Source organism: Balaenoptera borealis (assembly GCF_965194805.1).
Source record: "Balaenoptera borealis genome assembly, chromosome: 10".
NCBI classification, from domain to species: domain Eukaryota; kingdom Metazoa; phylum Chordata; class Mammalia; order Artiodactyla; family Balaenopteridae; genus Balaenoptera; species Balaenoptera borealis.
In genome coordinates, this window is record NC_138874.1 from 92,306,754 (window position 1) to 92,323,811 (window position 17,058).

At 46.5% G+C, this 17,058-nt stretch overlaps 1 protein-coding gene across 8 annotated transcripts in view; it reads left to right on the forward strand.

Moving 5' to 3' along the window:
* GBF1 (golgi brefeldin A resistant guanine nucleotide exchange factor 1) overlaps positions 1–17,058 on the forward strand; it is a 122,117-nt gene that overhangs the window by 98,280 nt on the left and 6,779 nt on the right. For 2 of the 8 annotated variants that reach the window (XM_082408211.1, XM_082408213.1), the window contains exons 8-29: positions 890–944; positions 4,686–4,833; positions 5,172–5,395; positions 5,918–6,086; positions 6,511–6,722; positions 7,062–7,160; positions 7,759–7,953; positions 8,172–8,361; positions 8,960–9,100; positions 9,422–9,510; positions 10,462–10,664; positions 11,141–11,264; positions 11,549–11,674; positions 11,945–12,027; positions 12,682–12,918; positions 13,199–13,292; positions 13,663–13,839; positions 14,170–14,234; positions 14,320–14,443; positions 14,642–14,713; positions 14,864–14,958; positions 15,218–15,371. In XM_082408211.1, coding sequence (XP_082264337.1) covers positions 890–944; positions 4,686–4,833; positions 5,172–5,395; positions 5,918–6,086; positions 6,511–6,722; positions 7,062–7,160; positions 7,759–7,953; positions 8,172–8,361; positions 8,960–9,100; positions 9,422–9,510; positions 10,462–10,664; positions 11,141–11,264; positions 11,549–11,674; positions 11,945–12,027; positions 12,682–12,918; positions 13,199–13,292; positions 13,663–13,839; positions 14,170–14,234; positions 14,320–14,443; positions 14,642–14,713; positions 14,864–14,958; positions 15,218–15,371 — 3,076 coding nt within the window. Of the gene's footprint in view, positions 1–889; positions 945–1,670; positions 1,770–4,685; positions 4,834–5,171; positions 5,396–5,917; positions 6,087–6,510; positions 6,723–7,061; positions 7,161–7,758; positions 7,954–8,171; positions 8,362–8,959; positions 9,101–9,421; positions 9,511–10,461; positions 10,665–11,140; positions 11,265–11,548; positions 11,675–11,944; positions 12,028–12,681; positions 12,919–13,198; positions 13,293–13,662; positions 13,840–14,169; positions 14,235–14,319; positions 14,444–14,641; positions 14,714–14,863; positions 14,959–15,217; positions 15,372–17,058 lie in introns of all 8 variants that reach the window. The other 6 variants (XM_082408212.1, XM_082408215.1, XM_082408218.1 and 3 more) reach the window with 5 other exon arrangements.

The window sequence follows — 17,058 nt, forward strand, 5'->3', positions numbered from 1 at the left end:
TCTGTGAGGAAGGACCAAGTCTAGGGTGACCAACAATCCTGGTTTGCCCGACTGTCCCAATTTTAGCAGTGAAAGTCCCACATCCCCACAAACCAAAACAGTTGTTACCTCGTCAAGACCCTCAACTTAGGGCCTAGGAGACCTTTTCATTCTATGCCTAACACCCTGTTTTCTGTACTTCCTTTCAATAGACTAACTTTGAGAAGAGCTGAGGCGAGGGCTTTACAGCTTCCCCTAGGGGATATTGATAATGGAAGAGGTTATGCATGTGTTGGGGCAAGGGTTATATGAGAAATCAGTATACTGTGAACCTAAGATTGCTTTTAAAGATAGTCTATTAGGGACTTCCCTGGCGGTCCAGTGGTTAACACTGTGCTGCCAATGCAGGGGGCACGGGTAATAATCCTTATTATCTACAGACTAGATCTGCCTCTGGACCCTGCTGCAAATTGTTTCTTACTTCTCAGGTTCAAATTTACTAATTTCAAAACTTCCACCTGCCTTTTACTTCTCACCCTATGCCCAGTCTCCTGGGGTTTTGATAGACTGCCCTCTCCCCATATCATGGCTTTCAGCAATACTTGCTTAGTGAATACAAGCAGAAAGGAGTCAGTTTAAAGATGAAAAGAGCCTCCACACTCCAAGGGTACTTAGTCACCTTTCCCTCATGACTACCTTCTTTTTTAGAAAGTATCTGTGTCACAGGTCCCTCAATTTCTGTGGCTCTTCAGTGAAGCTCCAAAAAGGGTGAAATTAGCCTGCTTCTTTTCCTAGCTTTTCCTAAGAGATAGCATGCTCTGGCCCAGAGCATCTTTGGGCTGTGGCTGGCATGGAGGGGAAGATTTGTTACTATCCTTAATTACAGTCCATGGGATTTTCTATCTTACAGGTTACCTCAGTTTAAAGAAGAACCCAAGAACTATATGGGGACCAACATGAAGAAGGTATGACCTGCTATCCCTCATCCAAACCTCGATCTCCCAAATTCTGTACTATAGAGATTTTCCTGGATACCCTTGCTTAGCAAAAACATACTTTCGCCTAGACAGGTTTGCTTGGAATCTAGAAATAGCTATCGCTCCTTTACCAAGAAATTTATTCTTTCCCAGGTACCTCTCCTTCCCCAACCTTTCCTTTCCAGCCTATATTTGTTGACCCACCATGTAAGCTAGTGAGCCAGTCCTTCATGGAAACTGGGTGAGGCCCATCAGGCTGGGCTGAAAATGTATGTTGATAAAGGTGAAAGTCCTGCCATCCCCTCAGGGCCTAGTCTTATCAGCAGGTAGGAGGCCTAGAGAGGCTATACCTCAAATCCCATCCTAATACTGGATTAGACTGGGCTCATGCTTGGGCTAGCCTCTGTTGACAAGATAAATCAAGTCTGACTCCAGATCAGAAGGTTCTCAAACTGCTAGGAGAAGAAGGGTGTTCAGAAGAATGGCCTCTTTCTATCTTGAACTGAAGCCCTGGACTTCACAGGCCTCTGATGAGGATTCTGCTTGCAGCCCTAAGAGGTTCTGCCCTTGGAGATGACCCTTGGCTGTTCGGTGCATGCACATAACCTTCCCCTTTCCCCTGCCATCCATCCCCATTCCTGCCCTGTGCCCTGTTGGTGTGCGTCTGAGTTTATTTCACTCTGCTTAAATCGTTCGTTTGCCTGTCTTTCACAGATTTCTCCATGTCTCCTCAACAAACTGGAGCTAAGTAGTGGGGAGCAGACCAAAGCCCTGAACCAGTTAGAGAGGGTACTACTCTTTAAGAACCTCAAGGTCTCTCTCCCTCTCCCTCTCCCTCTCCTTACCCCCTTTTTATTTATTTATTTAAATGTGTATTTTTTATATGTAACATCTGGGTCTCATATCCACTGTGTAGAGCACAATTTACCCCTCCCTAGTAACACAGCACGGCTTTGGAAGAGCTGCATGTGTTTGTAACTTCGCAGTGTTGGGAATTTTCGTGGGGCATCTGGCTGCCTGAAGGCAGAAGGAAGCCTTGAACTGATAATACGTTATGTAGTAAGCCTAGAAAGAGAGCCTGGGTCCTGCCGACGTCTTGTGGGGAGGCTTAATATCTACCATTTCTAGGGGAACTATGAGGAACTGTCAAACAAGACCCTTCCCTTTTCTGCCCTCTCCCTGTCTCAGAGCTGGCATTAGAAAGCTTAAGCACAGTCCTTGATTCTAGCTGGATGCCTGAACTTGGTTTTGAGGGAAAGGGTAGTCTGTCTAGTTGGGGTCATTTTTTTCCTGGTTACCATTAAAGGGGTCATTCTAAGGTTTAGGACTCTAGATGGATGAAAAGGAGCCAGGTCCCAGGTTAGCCCAGGGCACTGGCAGTACTTTGGGATCTGCAAAGGTGACCTCCGTCCTTTTGAAGTAAGGGAACTTAGAATGGAGGTGCAAGCCAAAGATTACCCTAATCCCCATATCCCTGCTTTAGGAAGAAGAGGGAGAGAAGGAGGTATGGGCTATCTAAGCTCTCATAACAGTGTGCATGCTAGAGGTGTGGCTGTGGACATCCAGGTCATTGAAGATAAAAAGAACTCTGTGTGTTTTGTGTGTGTGTGTGCACTAGACAGTCCATAGGCCTGTGTTTTCTTTGCATGCCTTGTCTCTAGTTTCACTTGTGTGCTTGCCTAGTCTCAAGTTGCAGCTCTCTTCAGTGGCTACCCACCATTTTGCCATGATTATTAATCTAGGACCTGCCCTTTCTTTATAAAGCTTATATTGTCCTTTGGAAATAAAAAGTTATACGGATAAGGTGATGTAGAGTTTCATGAACTGCTCACCCCTCCCCCCCCACCTTAGGATCTTAGAACAGGGAGCACAGCTATACTTTTAAAGGAGACACTTGTAAGAACTGGCAGCCTCTCAACTTCTATTCAATCCAGGAGGCAGAGAACATTCATTGAAATGATCAGGTTAGAGCTACCTCTGCAGAGGATAGAGAAGGAAACAGGAAGGACTGAACCTAGTGTGGGAAGGAATCTCAATGACGGGGCTTCTCCGTGGAAGTAGGACTACCTGGAATTCCTGATATTGGGGAGCCACCTGGAGAGAAAAGATATTTCACACAAGTCAATCCAGATGTGAGTGCTTTTTGGAGCTCAGTGACAGTTTCCAGTTTAAACCAGGAGGTTCCTCTTTTCCCTCATTGATCTCTTGGACTTCTGGCCTATCTGCATGTTTAACTGACTCTTACCCCCAGAACTTTCTTTTGGGCTTCAGTGGTTTCTGGAGGGAGCATCCTGGTTCCTGCTTAATCACAGTGCTCAGAGCACTTGAAGCTCTATTCTGGGCATATGACTGCTGGCATTTTGGAGATGCAGGGACAAAAAGTGTAAATCCAATGCGAGGCTGTTGCTATGTTACTAAGAGCTGGAGGTGGGGCTCAGCTGTTGGGCATGTCTCCTTTATGGGTGGAGATATGAGTATGGAAGGAAGAATTATGTGGTTTCTAAGCAAAGGATCAAAGGTTGTCCAGATTCTGGAGGGCTTGGGGGAGGAAGGGGGGCTTATCCTTCAAATAGCAGAAGGAATTGAATAGGCCAAGGATAATATGGGTATTTTCAGCTTTTAGAAAGAGGCAGGGAGAAAAATTGTTTCTACTCTCTTTTAGAGTCATTCTAATGGTTCCTAGAAGAGAACTGCTGTTGCCCATTCCAGGAATGGTCTATCAATCTAGGACTAGTTTGATATAACTGTAGAAGGACTGGATACAAACTGTAATTGAGAAGGCATCAGGATTAAGAAAATGAAATGGGCTTAAACAAAGTAGCTGTGAACTTAGGGTGGAGAAAATGCATGAAAACTTATACCCTAAAGTAGTCAATGGGTGATAAAGATTTTCCTTTGTGACTAAAAGGAAGCTATAGGAGAGAGAGAAATGCAGCAAGAGGAAGGGAAATGGAATAGAGCAAGAGTCCAAGAAATCAGTAGTCTTACCATCTGAAAGCATAAAGTTGCTTCTAGAAAGACCAACAGTGAGAAGGACAGGAGGTCTCATTTATATACCAAAGTTGGGAGCAGCAGAGAGCAGAGCAGCAGCGCGACATGATCTTTCATCCTTAACTCCACAAATCAACTGGGATGCCACTCCTTCCTTAATTCCAAGGAATGAACCTTTGACCAATTTGATGTAGACATTCCACAGTAAGGGATATGGTTAGGATCTAGGCCCAGTTCATGAAGTAATAGGAAAGCTAAGAGTTTGGCTGGGAAGGAGTAGACTCTCACAGTTGGATAAGAACTAGGAGTAGGAGGCTACTATGCAGGTAGTTGAGGAGGAAAGGCCAGGAACCCAGGGCCTGAAGATCTGCAGCTTTGGGCAAAGGACCCCCTGCCCTTACGCTTTCTGCAAGAGGGTCAGGCACCATCTACAGGACTGAGGATTGCCACCCAGTATTCAGGGAAGCAGAGTGATGTATGAGGGCTGGCCTTATCAATGACCAGCCTAAAACCAGAATGTCACCTTCCACTTGGAGGCTCTCAGGCTGACCTTTAAAGTGGCAAGAGTAGAAGGCAAGTTGGAGGAGTAGGAATGTGCTCTGATGGTCTAGATTCTTACTGTGGCACAGATGTGGGGTATAGACTCTTTTCTAGGGACCAGTAGGACTAAAAGAAGGGAGATTTCTAGGGATACAATCTTAATTTGAATACCATGCTAATGAGGTGTGATATTTCCAGCTGAAAATGAGAGCAGGAGGCATGAGTGATTCATCTAAGTGGAAGAAACAGAAGAGATCTCCCCGACCCCCACGCCATATGACCAAAGTCACACCAGGTTCAGAGCTGCCCACCCCCAGTGGAACCACCTTATCCTCTAACCTCACTGGTGAGTACCCTGAGCTGCTGCTTCTGATTAGAATAGATAGAAGAAAAGTTCCTTCCTCTCTCAGGAATTTTGACACTGAAGACCAACTAATTGAGGGGCTGTGGTCTTTCTACTGAGAGCAAAAAGGGAAAACTCCAGGTCAGATCAAACTGTGACCATTTAGCAATTCTCAGTGACTTAAGGTTGTTCTCCTTCCAGTGGGACTCTGACTACTTTAGAGACCAAGCATATGCAGAAATTAATATGCAGTCTAGGAAAAACAAACAAACGGTACCATGGAAGGTATGTGTTTCCCACAGAGTCTCTTTTCTTCAAGCCTCACTCACTTTGCTTGGCAGGTGGCATGCCCTTCATCGATGTACCCACTCCCATCTCCTCTGCAAGTTCAGAAGCTGCCTCAGCAGTGGTCAGCCCCTCTACAGACAGTGGCCTGGAGTTCTCCTCCCAGACCACCTCCAAAGAGGACCTCACTGACCTGGAGCAACCTGGCTCTCCAGGGTATAGCACAGTTGCAGAGCCTGGCAGCAGCGAGCTAGGGGTTCCTGAGCAACCTGACCCCCAGGTACGGCTTTGATTTCTAAAGACCCCTGTCTAGTCTTCTACTGTGGAATTGGCTTGATCCTTTGGCTCTTTATCCAGGCCTTGGCTCAAAAGAAGGTTGGGGCAGGGGGTTCTTCCCTGTTTCCTAAAATTAGCTGTGCTACCTAGAAAAACCACAGCATGACTCACTGTGAGAGGTAGCTCACAGGATTTTCAAGCTGTGCATACATGCAGTACTTGGCAAAGGTGAGGATGCTGGCCATGGCTTTTTCTGGAAGTTAATGATCTAAATCCAAGCTCCTGAGGGCCTCTGTTGCCTCTGGGGTTCTAGTCACTGAAGGTCACTGATGCCTCAGGTGATGTTTTCTGAGTCCTTCATCATACTCCTTCCCTGAACCATCTTGCATTGATTCATAGCCCACTGAGCTGGCCCTACACCCGCAGTCCATTAGAGACACTTGGAGGACAGATACTTAAGAGAAATAAGTTCCCAATTGCTCTTGCCTCATCTCTTTTCCTGTATCCTCCCCACTACTGGTCATAGCAGGAAGGGGCCCATGTGGAAAAGGCCCAATCAACATCCGTGGAATCCATCCCTGAAGTATTAGAGGAGTGCACATCTCCTGCTGACCACTCTGACTCTGCTTCTGTCCATGACATGGATTACGTCAACCCCCGGGGTGTGCGCTTTACACAGTCCTCTCAGAAAGAAGGTGAGTACTCTCAGGCAGGCGCTTCCCCCATCCTACCCACTAAGCTGTCTGAGCCTAAACCATCTTAGACCCAAGGTGTCTGCTGGTCCAAGTCCTACGGCATTTTCTAGTCAGGAAATGGAATCAAGCAAGAGGACTATTGGATGAAGCCCTTCCCTAACTTACACAGAGAGGGAGTTTGGTGGACAATAGGAAGTGAGAGGGAAGAATAGAAAGCTTGGGACTTTTAACAGAAAGGTGGGATCATCAATTCTGATTCCCTTCAATAAGTGAGACTAGTCTCCTTACTGCCCCAGAAAAAAAACATTTTTTTCCTGAAGAGAATCACTTATCTGAAATTGCCTGTATAATGCAGAGCAGGCTAGGCCAAGTGATCGAGCCAGTTGTTTCTTAGCAGTCCCACTTCCCTCCTGGCCTTTCCCAGGCACAGCTTTGGTCCCCTATGGTCTTCCTTGCATCCGTGAGCTCTTCCGATTCCTCATCTCCCTCACCAACCCACACGACCGCCACAACTCAGAGGTTATGATCCACATGGGACTGCATTTGCTGACAGTGGCTCTCGAGTCAGCCCCTGTAGCCCAGTGCCAAACCCTCTTGGGCCTCATCAAGGATGAGATGTGCCGCCACTTATTCCAGGTAAGACTGGATTTCTAGAGGGACTCCGAACACCTGGCTTTTTTTCAGGGTCTTTCAAGGGCCAGGGGAACACAGGGAGGTTTGGCTGATTCATGTGAAGAGTATAGGACCCAGGAAAGAACCTACCTCCCCTACTGACCAGTAGTCATAGTGAAGAGGACTCCAGTAGTTCCCCGGGGACTCTGGCAACCAAAGGGAAACATAGGAATGGCTAGATATAGAGTTCCCTCAGAGCACATGACCTTAGTGACAACTTCCCACAGTTTGCTGTCCTGCTTTCTCTTGGTTGAGCCATAGTCAGGTTCAGAACCTAATAGCCCATCCTACTGTGATCTCCAGCTACTCAGCGTAGAGCGACTGAACCTTTATGCTGCTTCCCTGCGGGTATGCTTCCTACTGTTTGAGAGCATGAGGGAGCACCTCAAGTTTCAATTAGAGGTGAGTTTCTTGAAGTTGGAAAAAAAATTAGAAGATATATGGCACCTTCATTCGGGTCAGCTTTGTCATGCTGCAGGAGTGGGATTTGGTGGCTTCTGAGGAGAGTGCTTTTAGCCTCCATAGTTTGGTTCATTGGCTCTCCTCTTTAGTGGAGAAATTAAAAGGTGCCCAGAGAAACCTGGCTGGCTATAAAATGGGAGAACCCGAATATGAGAACTGTCAGGTAATCTCACCATGAGTGGGTACAACTCTTCTGTCTGCAGTTCTTTTGCAACACAGGCAGGCAAGTCAAGCTAGCTTCACCACTAAATTGCAAAAGGGAACTCTGAATGGGACCAAATCAGGCTCACACAGAGAGCACAAAAAGGGCAGTGGGCAACTTGTTTTGGATCAGGTACGAGGTAGAGAGCCAGGCCTCCCCCATCATGAAGGACAAAGAGGGGGATGTATTTAGGGGATGGAATACCATTAAGTGTCTCTTAATGCATACCTTCTGGCTAGGCGTCTGCTTCCTGTTTAATGTTTTTCCTGTCCAATTTGTCTCTTCCTATCTTGAATCCTTTCCCCACCTAAATGGCAATTACTGGATTACTGTCAGATGTACATCAAAAAGCTCATGGAGATCATCACTGTGGAGAACCCCAAGATGCCTTATGAGATGAAGGAGATGGCTTTGGAGGCCACTGTGCAACTCTGGCACATCCCCAGCTTTGTCACTGAGCTCTATATCAACTATGATTGTGACTACTACTGTTCCAACCTCTTTGAAGAGCTCACCAAGCTGCTGTCCAAGGTGCTGAGCATTATTACTGACCTCTAGAAAGACGACTTTATTAAGGAAATCTCTCTGGTGGTAGTGAGGATGCTACATATGGGGAATGAAACGCTTGAGAGCTGGGGAACAAGAAGAAGAAGTGTATCTTCTCAAGGCAATGTAGAAGTTATGGGCGGTTTTAGGATTTTTGGGAAAGTATTCTAACCCCAAGTCTCCTGGATCTGTTTACTTTCCAGAATGCCTTCCCTGTGTCTGGTCAGCTCTATACAACACACCTGCTGTCTCTCGATGCCCTGTTGACAGTGATTGACAGCACTGAGGCCCACTGCCAAGCCAAAGTCCTCAACAACCTTACCCAGCAAGAAAAGAAAGAGGCAGCCAGACCTGGCTGTGAGGCAGTAGATGGCACTCGAGAAGCCAACAATAGTGAGAGGCATTTCTTTCTTTGAGGATCCCAGGGTTCTATGTTTTTATCCCTTCTCTACTCACGGAATCCTTTCTCCTACCCTTATGTCACTTCCTCCAAAGTACTCCTAATTCTGTGTTTCCGAGGTTTGGTGATGTGAATCATAGACCAGGCTGGCACATTAGCAGGACTCATGGACTTCTCACTTTCTCCTCTTCCACGCTTTAGCTATTTTTACAGAATTGTTATTTCTTTATGGGGAGAAAAGAGAATATAGATTAAAGGATATAGAACTTCGGTGCCTAAAAGCTCCAGGCCCTACCTTTTCCTACCCCCAGTGCCTGCCTCCACTCTAATTAATCTTCTCTAACTTTTCCTTGAGATTGAGGTTGCAGAAGATCAGGGAAAGTGATTGGGTAATCTTTTTATTAAATTGTAGAATCTAATGCTTGGCTGACGTGGGGTAGTGACTACTTATTTGGGCTTGGGTTTGTCCTGTCAGGGCTGATGACCTGTGTGGGAACATGCAGGTCTCCTTGGCCTGAAGCTTGATTCTCCTGCAGCTCTGCTTGGCTTCCTACACCGTCAGTCTTCATTTACCTTCTTTTCTCTTACCAGCTGAGAGAGCAGCCAGCGATGGGAAGGCTATAGGCATGGCCCCAGACATCGCAGGCCTGCATGTGCCAGGTGGAGGGCGGCTGCCAGCAGAACATGGGAAACCAGGATGCAGTGATCTGGAGGAAGCTGGTGACTCTGGGGGTGGGTACTGGGTGTCCATCATCCTAAGCCCCCTCAACTGGAAGGCCTGGTAGAGAACAGAGGGGAGGGGAGCAGAAATACCCTAGGGTAGTACCTGAATGAACACTGGCTGCTCACCATGCCTTCAGACCCAGAGAGAGGAAAGAAAACATTTGGAGCCCTAGAAGATAGGACTTCTAAGGAAGTGGAAGACTGATGAGGACAGGAAATTTTCTGAGGCATCCTTTTTTTCACTAGAGAGTATATCGACATCCTTCCAAAAGTCATTATCCTGGTAAAAGAGGTCTTACTGGTGTTTCCCTCTCTTCCTCCCATTCCTAGCTGACAAAAAGTTTACCCGGAAGCCACCTCGATTTTCCTGTCTCCTGCCAGATCCACGGGAGTTGATTGCAATTAAGAATAAAAAGAAGGTATATATAGACATCCCCAGAGCTCAGCCTCTACCCATTTCTGACTGGGTGTTCTCTGTAGGGTTTCTGTCTCAGAGAATGAGGGAGAGTCTAAGCCCACTGAACAGCTTCCCAAGGCTAGTTTTTGAGCTTCTTGGCGCTTCAGCAACCCCCCAATCTCCTTTGAAGCCCTTTCCTTACTCCTAAGCCATGTAATCGGCATCTCCTATCGTGTACTCCTGGGCAAATGCTGCCCTAGCTGAGAGTCAAGTGTTACTTGTGGTGACAAGAGCCCTGGGAGCTGGTATCCTGTGGGTCACCGAAGGTTATTGGTCATCTCGAGCTCTGGGGTGATGATTGGCAATAAAAGGGAATTGACATTTATTCTGGTGCTTTTTAGTAAAGTTCAAATAACTGTACTTTTTGGTTTTCTAACACAAAGAAAACCTTCTATTTAACCCTTTCTTCCTCGTAAGGCCAGCCTAAATGACTTCGGTTTATGTGTGCCCTTGATTGCAGGGCTGTGACTAGACAGTCAAAAAGTTATCATCGCAGTTAGTTCACCTTGTCTTTCAAACCACAGGGCCTTAAGAGCTAGGAAGCCAAAGAAAGAAGGGGAATCCGAGCTAGTCTGTAAACAGATACCAGGAACGGCTCTAATACTGGAGAGAAAAGAAAACCTTCTCTAGTCTCTTTCTTCTGTTTTTTTTCTCTGATTCTCAGGTTGGAGGAGAGTGCTATGCCTCTTTAGCACTCAGAAAAGGAGTAAAAAGGAGCTCCTCAGCTACTTCTAGTTAAACATGGAGATTGGGGAAAGCTAGGGGCCAATATGGTTCAGCCTTAGTTCTGGAGTGACTTAGAACCATGTCCTAGGAGCCCATTAGGTTACCAGCTGTGGACTGTGATGGAGACCTGCCCTTGTCTGGTTTAGGGGCAGAGCAGCTTTTGACACCTCCTGTATTTCTTCTCTAGCTGCTGATCACTGGCACAGAGCAGTTCAACCAGAAACCAAAGAAGGGGATCCAGTTTCTGCAAGAGAAAGGTCTCCTCACCATCCCAATGGACAACACAGAGGTAGCCCAGTGGCTGAGAGAGAACCCTCGGCTGGACAAGAAAATGATTGGAGAGTTTGTGAGTGACCGCAAAAACATTGACCTGTTGGAGAGCTTTGTGAGGTGAGGAAACTGCAAGAAATGTGGGACATAGTTGATGATCAGTCTGGGGGGACAGACAGTTCAAAACAGTACCAGTCAGTTCCTGATGGTGACCCAGGTCATACATTCTTCCTCTTCCCAAGATTTATATCTGTTGGATCTGAAAGAGTCTCCAGCAAGAAAGCTTTGGGCACCATTCCATTCTATATAGAGAATATTGCAAAAGGGTGGAGTAGGGTTCCTGAGCACAGGGTAGGTTTTGGGTTCCAGGGATGAGGTTTCTGTGTAGGAGCACACTGATGTGAAGAGTACTAAGCTTAGGGGTTGTCAAATTCTGGTTCTGTGTTAGAGATGACCAGGAGATACCTCCCCTTTGCCAGAGCTCTCAGCCTCTTCTGTTCCAATAGGAGAAGCTTAGTGGAACTGTAGCTAATAGAGCACCCAACATTTGCAGCTTATACATCTTAAGCCTTTCGTCCTTCTTTCTTTCCCTGTAGCACCTTCAGCTTTCAGGGTCTGCGGCTGGACGAAGCTCTCCGTCTCTACCTGGAAGCCTTCCGCTTGCCCGGGGAAGCACCGGTCATCCAGAGGTTGCTAGAGGCATTCACAGAACACTGGAGGGTGAGTTTGAGTGGCAGGGGCTGAGCCCAGCATCCCAAATTAATTTGACTAAGGGTTTCTGTGGCTTCAACTGAAGGACCCAGTTACTGTCTCCTAAGAAGGCTGAGAGCAATGTCAGTGAGCTTTCCCATAGAGGGGCCAGCTTCCATCAAGGAGTAGGCAAGAGATGGGCCTCTTTCTGGCTGGTACCTGCCCTCTTTATCAGCATTGACCAGTGGGTTGGTAGTGAGGGTTTGATTGGCCAGAGAAGGGCATTGACATAGGTGGGGTCTTTGATTTTTCAGAATTGTAATGGCTCCCCATTTGCCAATAGCGATGCCTGCTTTGCCCTGGCCTATGCTGTCATCATGCTTAATACTGACCAGCACAACCACAACGTTCGCAAGCAGAATGCACCTATGACTCTGGAGGTAAGATTGGATCCCAGCCATGGCAGAGCAGTTCCAGCACAGCTTTGGAGGTAGCAGGAAGGACATGGGTTTTCCAGTGGGCACAATGGACAAGCTTCTGTCCAAGGGAGTCAGGGGGCGCTGACCAATCCAAAAGAGGAACTGGGGTAGGGAAGTGGATTCTTGTCACTTACTGTTTCCTAAAGTCCTATTTACCACAGACCCAGGAGTTCCCTGAGTGGGGCTTCAGCATTGACACGTGGGGGGTAAAGCTTATTGCCCTGTCTCTAGGAGTTTCGCAAAAATCTAAAAGGTGTGAATGGAGGCAAGGACTTTGAGCAAGACATTCTGGAGGACATGTACCATGCCATCAAGTGAGTACGCGTAGAGAATGGTGTAGCATCTCTGTTAAGGAGAAGCACGCTACTTCCTTCTCCAGATTTTGGAGTCACGTCAGACTGCAGTGACTCATATGCCCTGGATTTAGCATCGTAATTTATCTGGGTAGCCCCTTCTCCCCCAGCTGATTTATTCCTTAAAGAAGCCTGAACAGTACTAGAACTTTAGTACCCTGAGCCAGGATCCAAACTGCCCCTGCTAAGTGGAATGTCATCGCCCCATTTTCCGAACGCAGAGAAGCTAGGTTGTCCTGTCTAGCTTGCAAGATGCATTATGGGGCTAGTAGAGAACCCAAGATGGGTACTAGAGGGTGAGGTTTGGGACACTTAGGTTTTTACTGTAAATCAGAAAAGGTAGAATTGTTCATCCTCTCATACCCAGAAAGAATATGAGATCTTACTATAGAACTAAAGGCCCACTTAGAGAGGGGGCTTGGAGATTATGGAATGCTTCTTTTCTTTCTCCTTGGTGCCACTGGTGGGGAGGGAAGCAGACCACTGAGCTGCAGTTTTGATGACCTCTCATTGAAGGAAAGTGCCAGTAATGGGTAGAAAGCCCTAGTTTGTAACCAGTTTGTAACCAGTCAGGTTCAGAGCAGTGCACCTACTCCTTTTGTTACCTCCTGACAGGAATGAGGAAATTGTGATGCCTGAGGAGCAGACAGGCCTGGTTCGGGAGAATTATGTATGGAATGTGCTGCTTCATCGAGGTGCTACCCCAGAAGGCATATTCCTACGTGTGCCTGCTGGCAGCTACGATCTTGACCTCTTCACCATGACCTGGGGCCCCACTATTGCTGCTCTTTCTTATGTCTTTGACAAAAGCCTTGAGGAGACAATCATCCAAAAAGCCATCTCAGGCTTCAGGTAGCCAGAGTTTGACTTTGGTCTTGATCTCCTTCCACCTCTCTGAGTTAACTTGGTTGCCTCCATGCCTCTCTGACTCCTACTCTTATTTTCCTTAGAATGGGTTCCTCCTGAGTTTTTCAGGGAGGCTGAAGCTTGGGAAAGCTCAGTCTTAAACAGACTCAAGAGTCAAAGGTTTCTTCCTGGGACTGATTAGGGAAGAATCCCAAGCAAGCCTCCTTGGGGACTTGGAAGGGCTGCCTGGCCTTTCAGTGACTGTATCTGGTATGTGACGTTACAGGAAGTGCGCCATGATCTCCGCCCACTATGGCCTCAGTGATGTGTTTGACAATCTCATCATCTCTCTATGCAAATTCACAGCTCTCAGCAGTGAGGTGAGCAGGGACAGGAACTGTGTACTTGGAGTTCCAAAGAAAGACCTCTCTTTTAGCCATAGACCTACCCTTATCTGTGGAGCTGGTTTCCATCAGCATATTCTCTCACTACCCCTGGACTACAGTAGAGCTTAGCCATTTCTGTCTGACACACCCTAGGATGAGAATAGCATTACCTCATATAATGGGGATGAGAGAGGAGATGCAATAGTGGAGAAGGCCTTAGCCAGGGTAGCCCTTCCCACCAGTATTATGGGGGATTGAAGCAGAACTAGCAGAAGGACCCTTAGGAACCATAGGTAGAGGCCAAAGAGAATCTCCTTTCAAGACATTTGCCAGGCCCTAAGCCTCGTCTCATCTTCCTTTCCAGTCCATTGAGAACCTGCCCAGTGTGTTTGGAAGCAACCCTAAAGCCCACATTGCAGCCAAGACAGTATTCCATTTGGCCCATCGTCATGGTGACATCCTGCGGGAGGGCTGGAAGAATATCATGGAGGCCATGCTGCAGCTCTTCCGAGCCCAACTGCTGCCCAAGGCTATGGTGGAGGTAATTCTTGGTAGGAGACTAATCAATAATAACAAGGCAAGAGCTCCAAGATTAAGTACTGTCTGCATATAGAACTGGTTGAGAGTAGCAGTGGGCCTGATGCATGCTGAAACTTACCAGGAACGCCTCAAATGTAAGACCACAGATCTTTGGCCATGGGGATAGCTGTAAAGGAAGGCTGGTAGAAGTCATTGCCAGTCATCAATTGGAGGGGCCCAGTCAATAGTGTAGGGCAGAGGGCAACAGGAAGAAAGCCAGAAAACTTTGCATGGCAGAGCAGGAAATGCAGAGGGAATGTGGAAAGAAATTATTCTTGACCTGATTTTCCAGGTAGAAGATTTTGTGGATCCCAATGGCAAGATCTCTCTACAACGGGAAGAGACACCATCAAACCGGTGAGGGGAAATCAGAGGCTGGAGACCTTGCAGAGGGAGGATTAGAACTCTGGAGCTCACTAGAGCTTGTACTCTTTTTCTACAGAGGAGAGTCGACAGTGCTGAGCTTCGTGAGCTGGCTGACACTAAGTGGTACTGAGCAGTCTAGCGTGCGGGGCCCATCCACTGAGAACCAAGAGGCCAAGAGAATGGCCTTGGACTGTATCAAGGTAACTGCCCCTGCCTACCCCTGGTGAACAAGCCTAGACCCTTCTCTACTATATAGACACTGTCCTGTGAACTGAAGAATAGGGTCATCTAGGGTTTGTGACCAGAGCTGACTCCTTCTGCCCTCTCTCCCTGGCTTCTTGGGAACATTCTCTTCCCTCTAGTCCTTATCAGTAACCCCTCTCTTGTGCCCCCTCTAGCAATGTGACCCAGAAAAGATGATCACAGAAAGCAAATTCCTCCAGCTGGAGTCACTGCAGGAGCTCATGAAGGTACAGAGTGAAGAGGGAAGAGGGGTGAAAGGGCTGGCTGGGTCTGGGAGGGGAGACAGCGATAGTGGTGTATGCCTCAGTTTCTGTCAGGGATGGGCCAGTGGCTGGCTTCTCCTCCATGCCTATTTTCCTGCTATTATTCTCCTCCAGGCTCTGGTCTCAGTGACACCAGATGAAGAGACCTATGATGAAGAGGATGCTGCTTTCTGCCTGGAGATGCTGCTGAGGATTGTGCTGGAGAACAGGTAGAAGGCAGTCTTTAGGCAGGCCTCATACTGGGCTTGTGCCAAAGGGATGGAAGCCTGGAGTAATCTTGCAGAGTGGGCTCTAGGGACAAGAAGTACATGAAGCTATAGGCAGTAGAGGAGAAGCTTGCTCATTATAGCTGCCTGCTTAGGGTATAATACCACTGAGCCCTGAAGGACCTAGCCTCAATCAGAAAAAGAGGCTTATTGCCCAGTGGCCTTTACAGCTGAGACTATCCTCATCCCTTATGTTTCTCAGGGACCGTGTGGGCTGTGTGTGGCAGACTGTTCGAGACCATCTATACCACCTATGTGTCCAGGCACAGGACTTCTGCTTCCTTGTGGAGCGGGCAGTGGTGGGGCTGCTGCGCCTAGCCATTCGGCTACTCCGGAGAGAAGAGATCAGTGGCCAGGTAAGCTGAGTGCAGCTGGGAGGGCAGGAAGGTATACAAGGGACTAAGGCCACAGTATCAGTTATGGATATGGCCTGAGACAGAGACTTCATTTAGTGCCCCATAGCATGAGCCCAGTAACCTACCACAGGGCTAGGGGAGTCTAACAGGGACATTGGGAGTGAATCTGGAATGGCCTCAGGCAAGAAGCTAGTACTCAGCACCTCTGCTCAGTAGGGCTGGACGGCTGCTGCCTTGTGGCAGTCCCAGCCCCATACCTGATTTCCCGGCTCTCATGCTTAGGACCCTCCTGAGATCTCTTCACCCAATTTATAAAAGACAAACAGCATAGAAATGAGTTCAGGAAGGTCACAGGATATAAGATCAATACACAAACATTAATCACATTTCTTTATACTAACAATGAACATATAGAAAATGAAACCATTTACAAGTGCTCCAAATGAAATCAAATACTTAGCTATACACCTAACAAAACATGTATAGGATCTGTATGCTGAAAATTACAAATGCTAATGAAAGATATCAAAGAAGACCCAAATAAATGAAGAGGCATACCATATGCATGGATTGGAAAACTCAACGTAGTGAAGATGTCATTCCTCCCTTAATTGATCTGTAAGTTTAATGCAACTCCTATGAAAATCCCAGCAAGGTTTTTTTGTAGACATAGACAAGCTTATTCTAAGATGGAAAAGCACAGGCCCTAGAATAGCTGAACATTTTGAGAAAAAACATGGAAGGAATCACTCCATCTGATATTAAGGCTTACTATACAGCTATAGTAATCAACACTGTGGTATTTTTGGAGGGACAGACACATGCATCGATGTAACAGGAGAACCCAGAAATAGACCCACACAAAGATGCCTAACTAATTTTTTGACAAAGGTGCAAAAACAATTCAGTGGAGGAAGGATAATCTTTTTAATTGCTGGAGCAATTGAAATCCATGGTGGGGGGGCGGGGGACAAATGAACCTTGACCTAAGCCTCATACCTTATAGAAAAATTAACTCAAAATGAATCATAGAATTAAATGTAAAATGTAAACCTATGCAACCTTAGAAAGAAAAATAGGAGGATATCTTTGGGAGCCAGGCAAAACGTTCTTAGACTTGACACCAAAAATACAATCCATAAAAGGAAAAACTGGTAGATTTCATCAATATTAAAAATTCTACTCTATGAGAGCCCAGTGTGAAAAGGAGGTAAAGACAAGGAGTGTATGTTTGCAAATCAAATATCTGAAAAAAGACTAATACCTAAAATATAAAAGAACTCAAAACATAACAGTTAAAAAAAAAAAAACAGGCCAATTAGAAAATGGGTGAAAGATACGAAGAAGATATACAGATGGCAGATAAGCACATGAAGAAGCTTAAGTGATGTTCATCATCATTATCCAACAGGGAAATGCAAATTAAAACCACAATGAGATACCGCTACACACCTGTCAGAATGGCTGAAGTGAAAAACAGTGATAATACCAAATGCAGACAAGGATGTGGGTCACTCATAAATTGCTGGTAGGAATGTAAAATGATAGAGCAGTTTCTTATAAAACTAAACATGCAGTTACAACACAATCCAGCAGTTGCACTCTTGGGCACTTATCCCAGAGAAATGAAAGTTTACTTTTATAAAAACCTATACATGAATGTTCACAGGATCTTTATTTGTAGTAG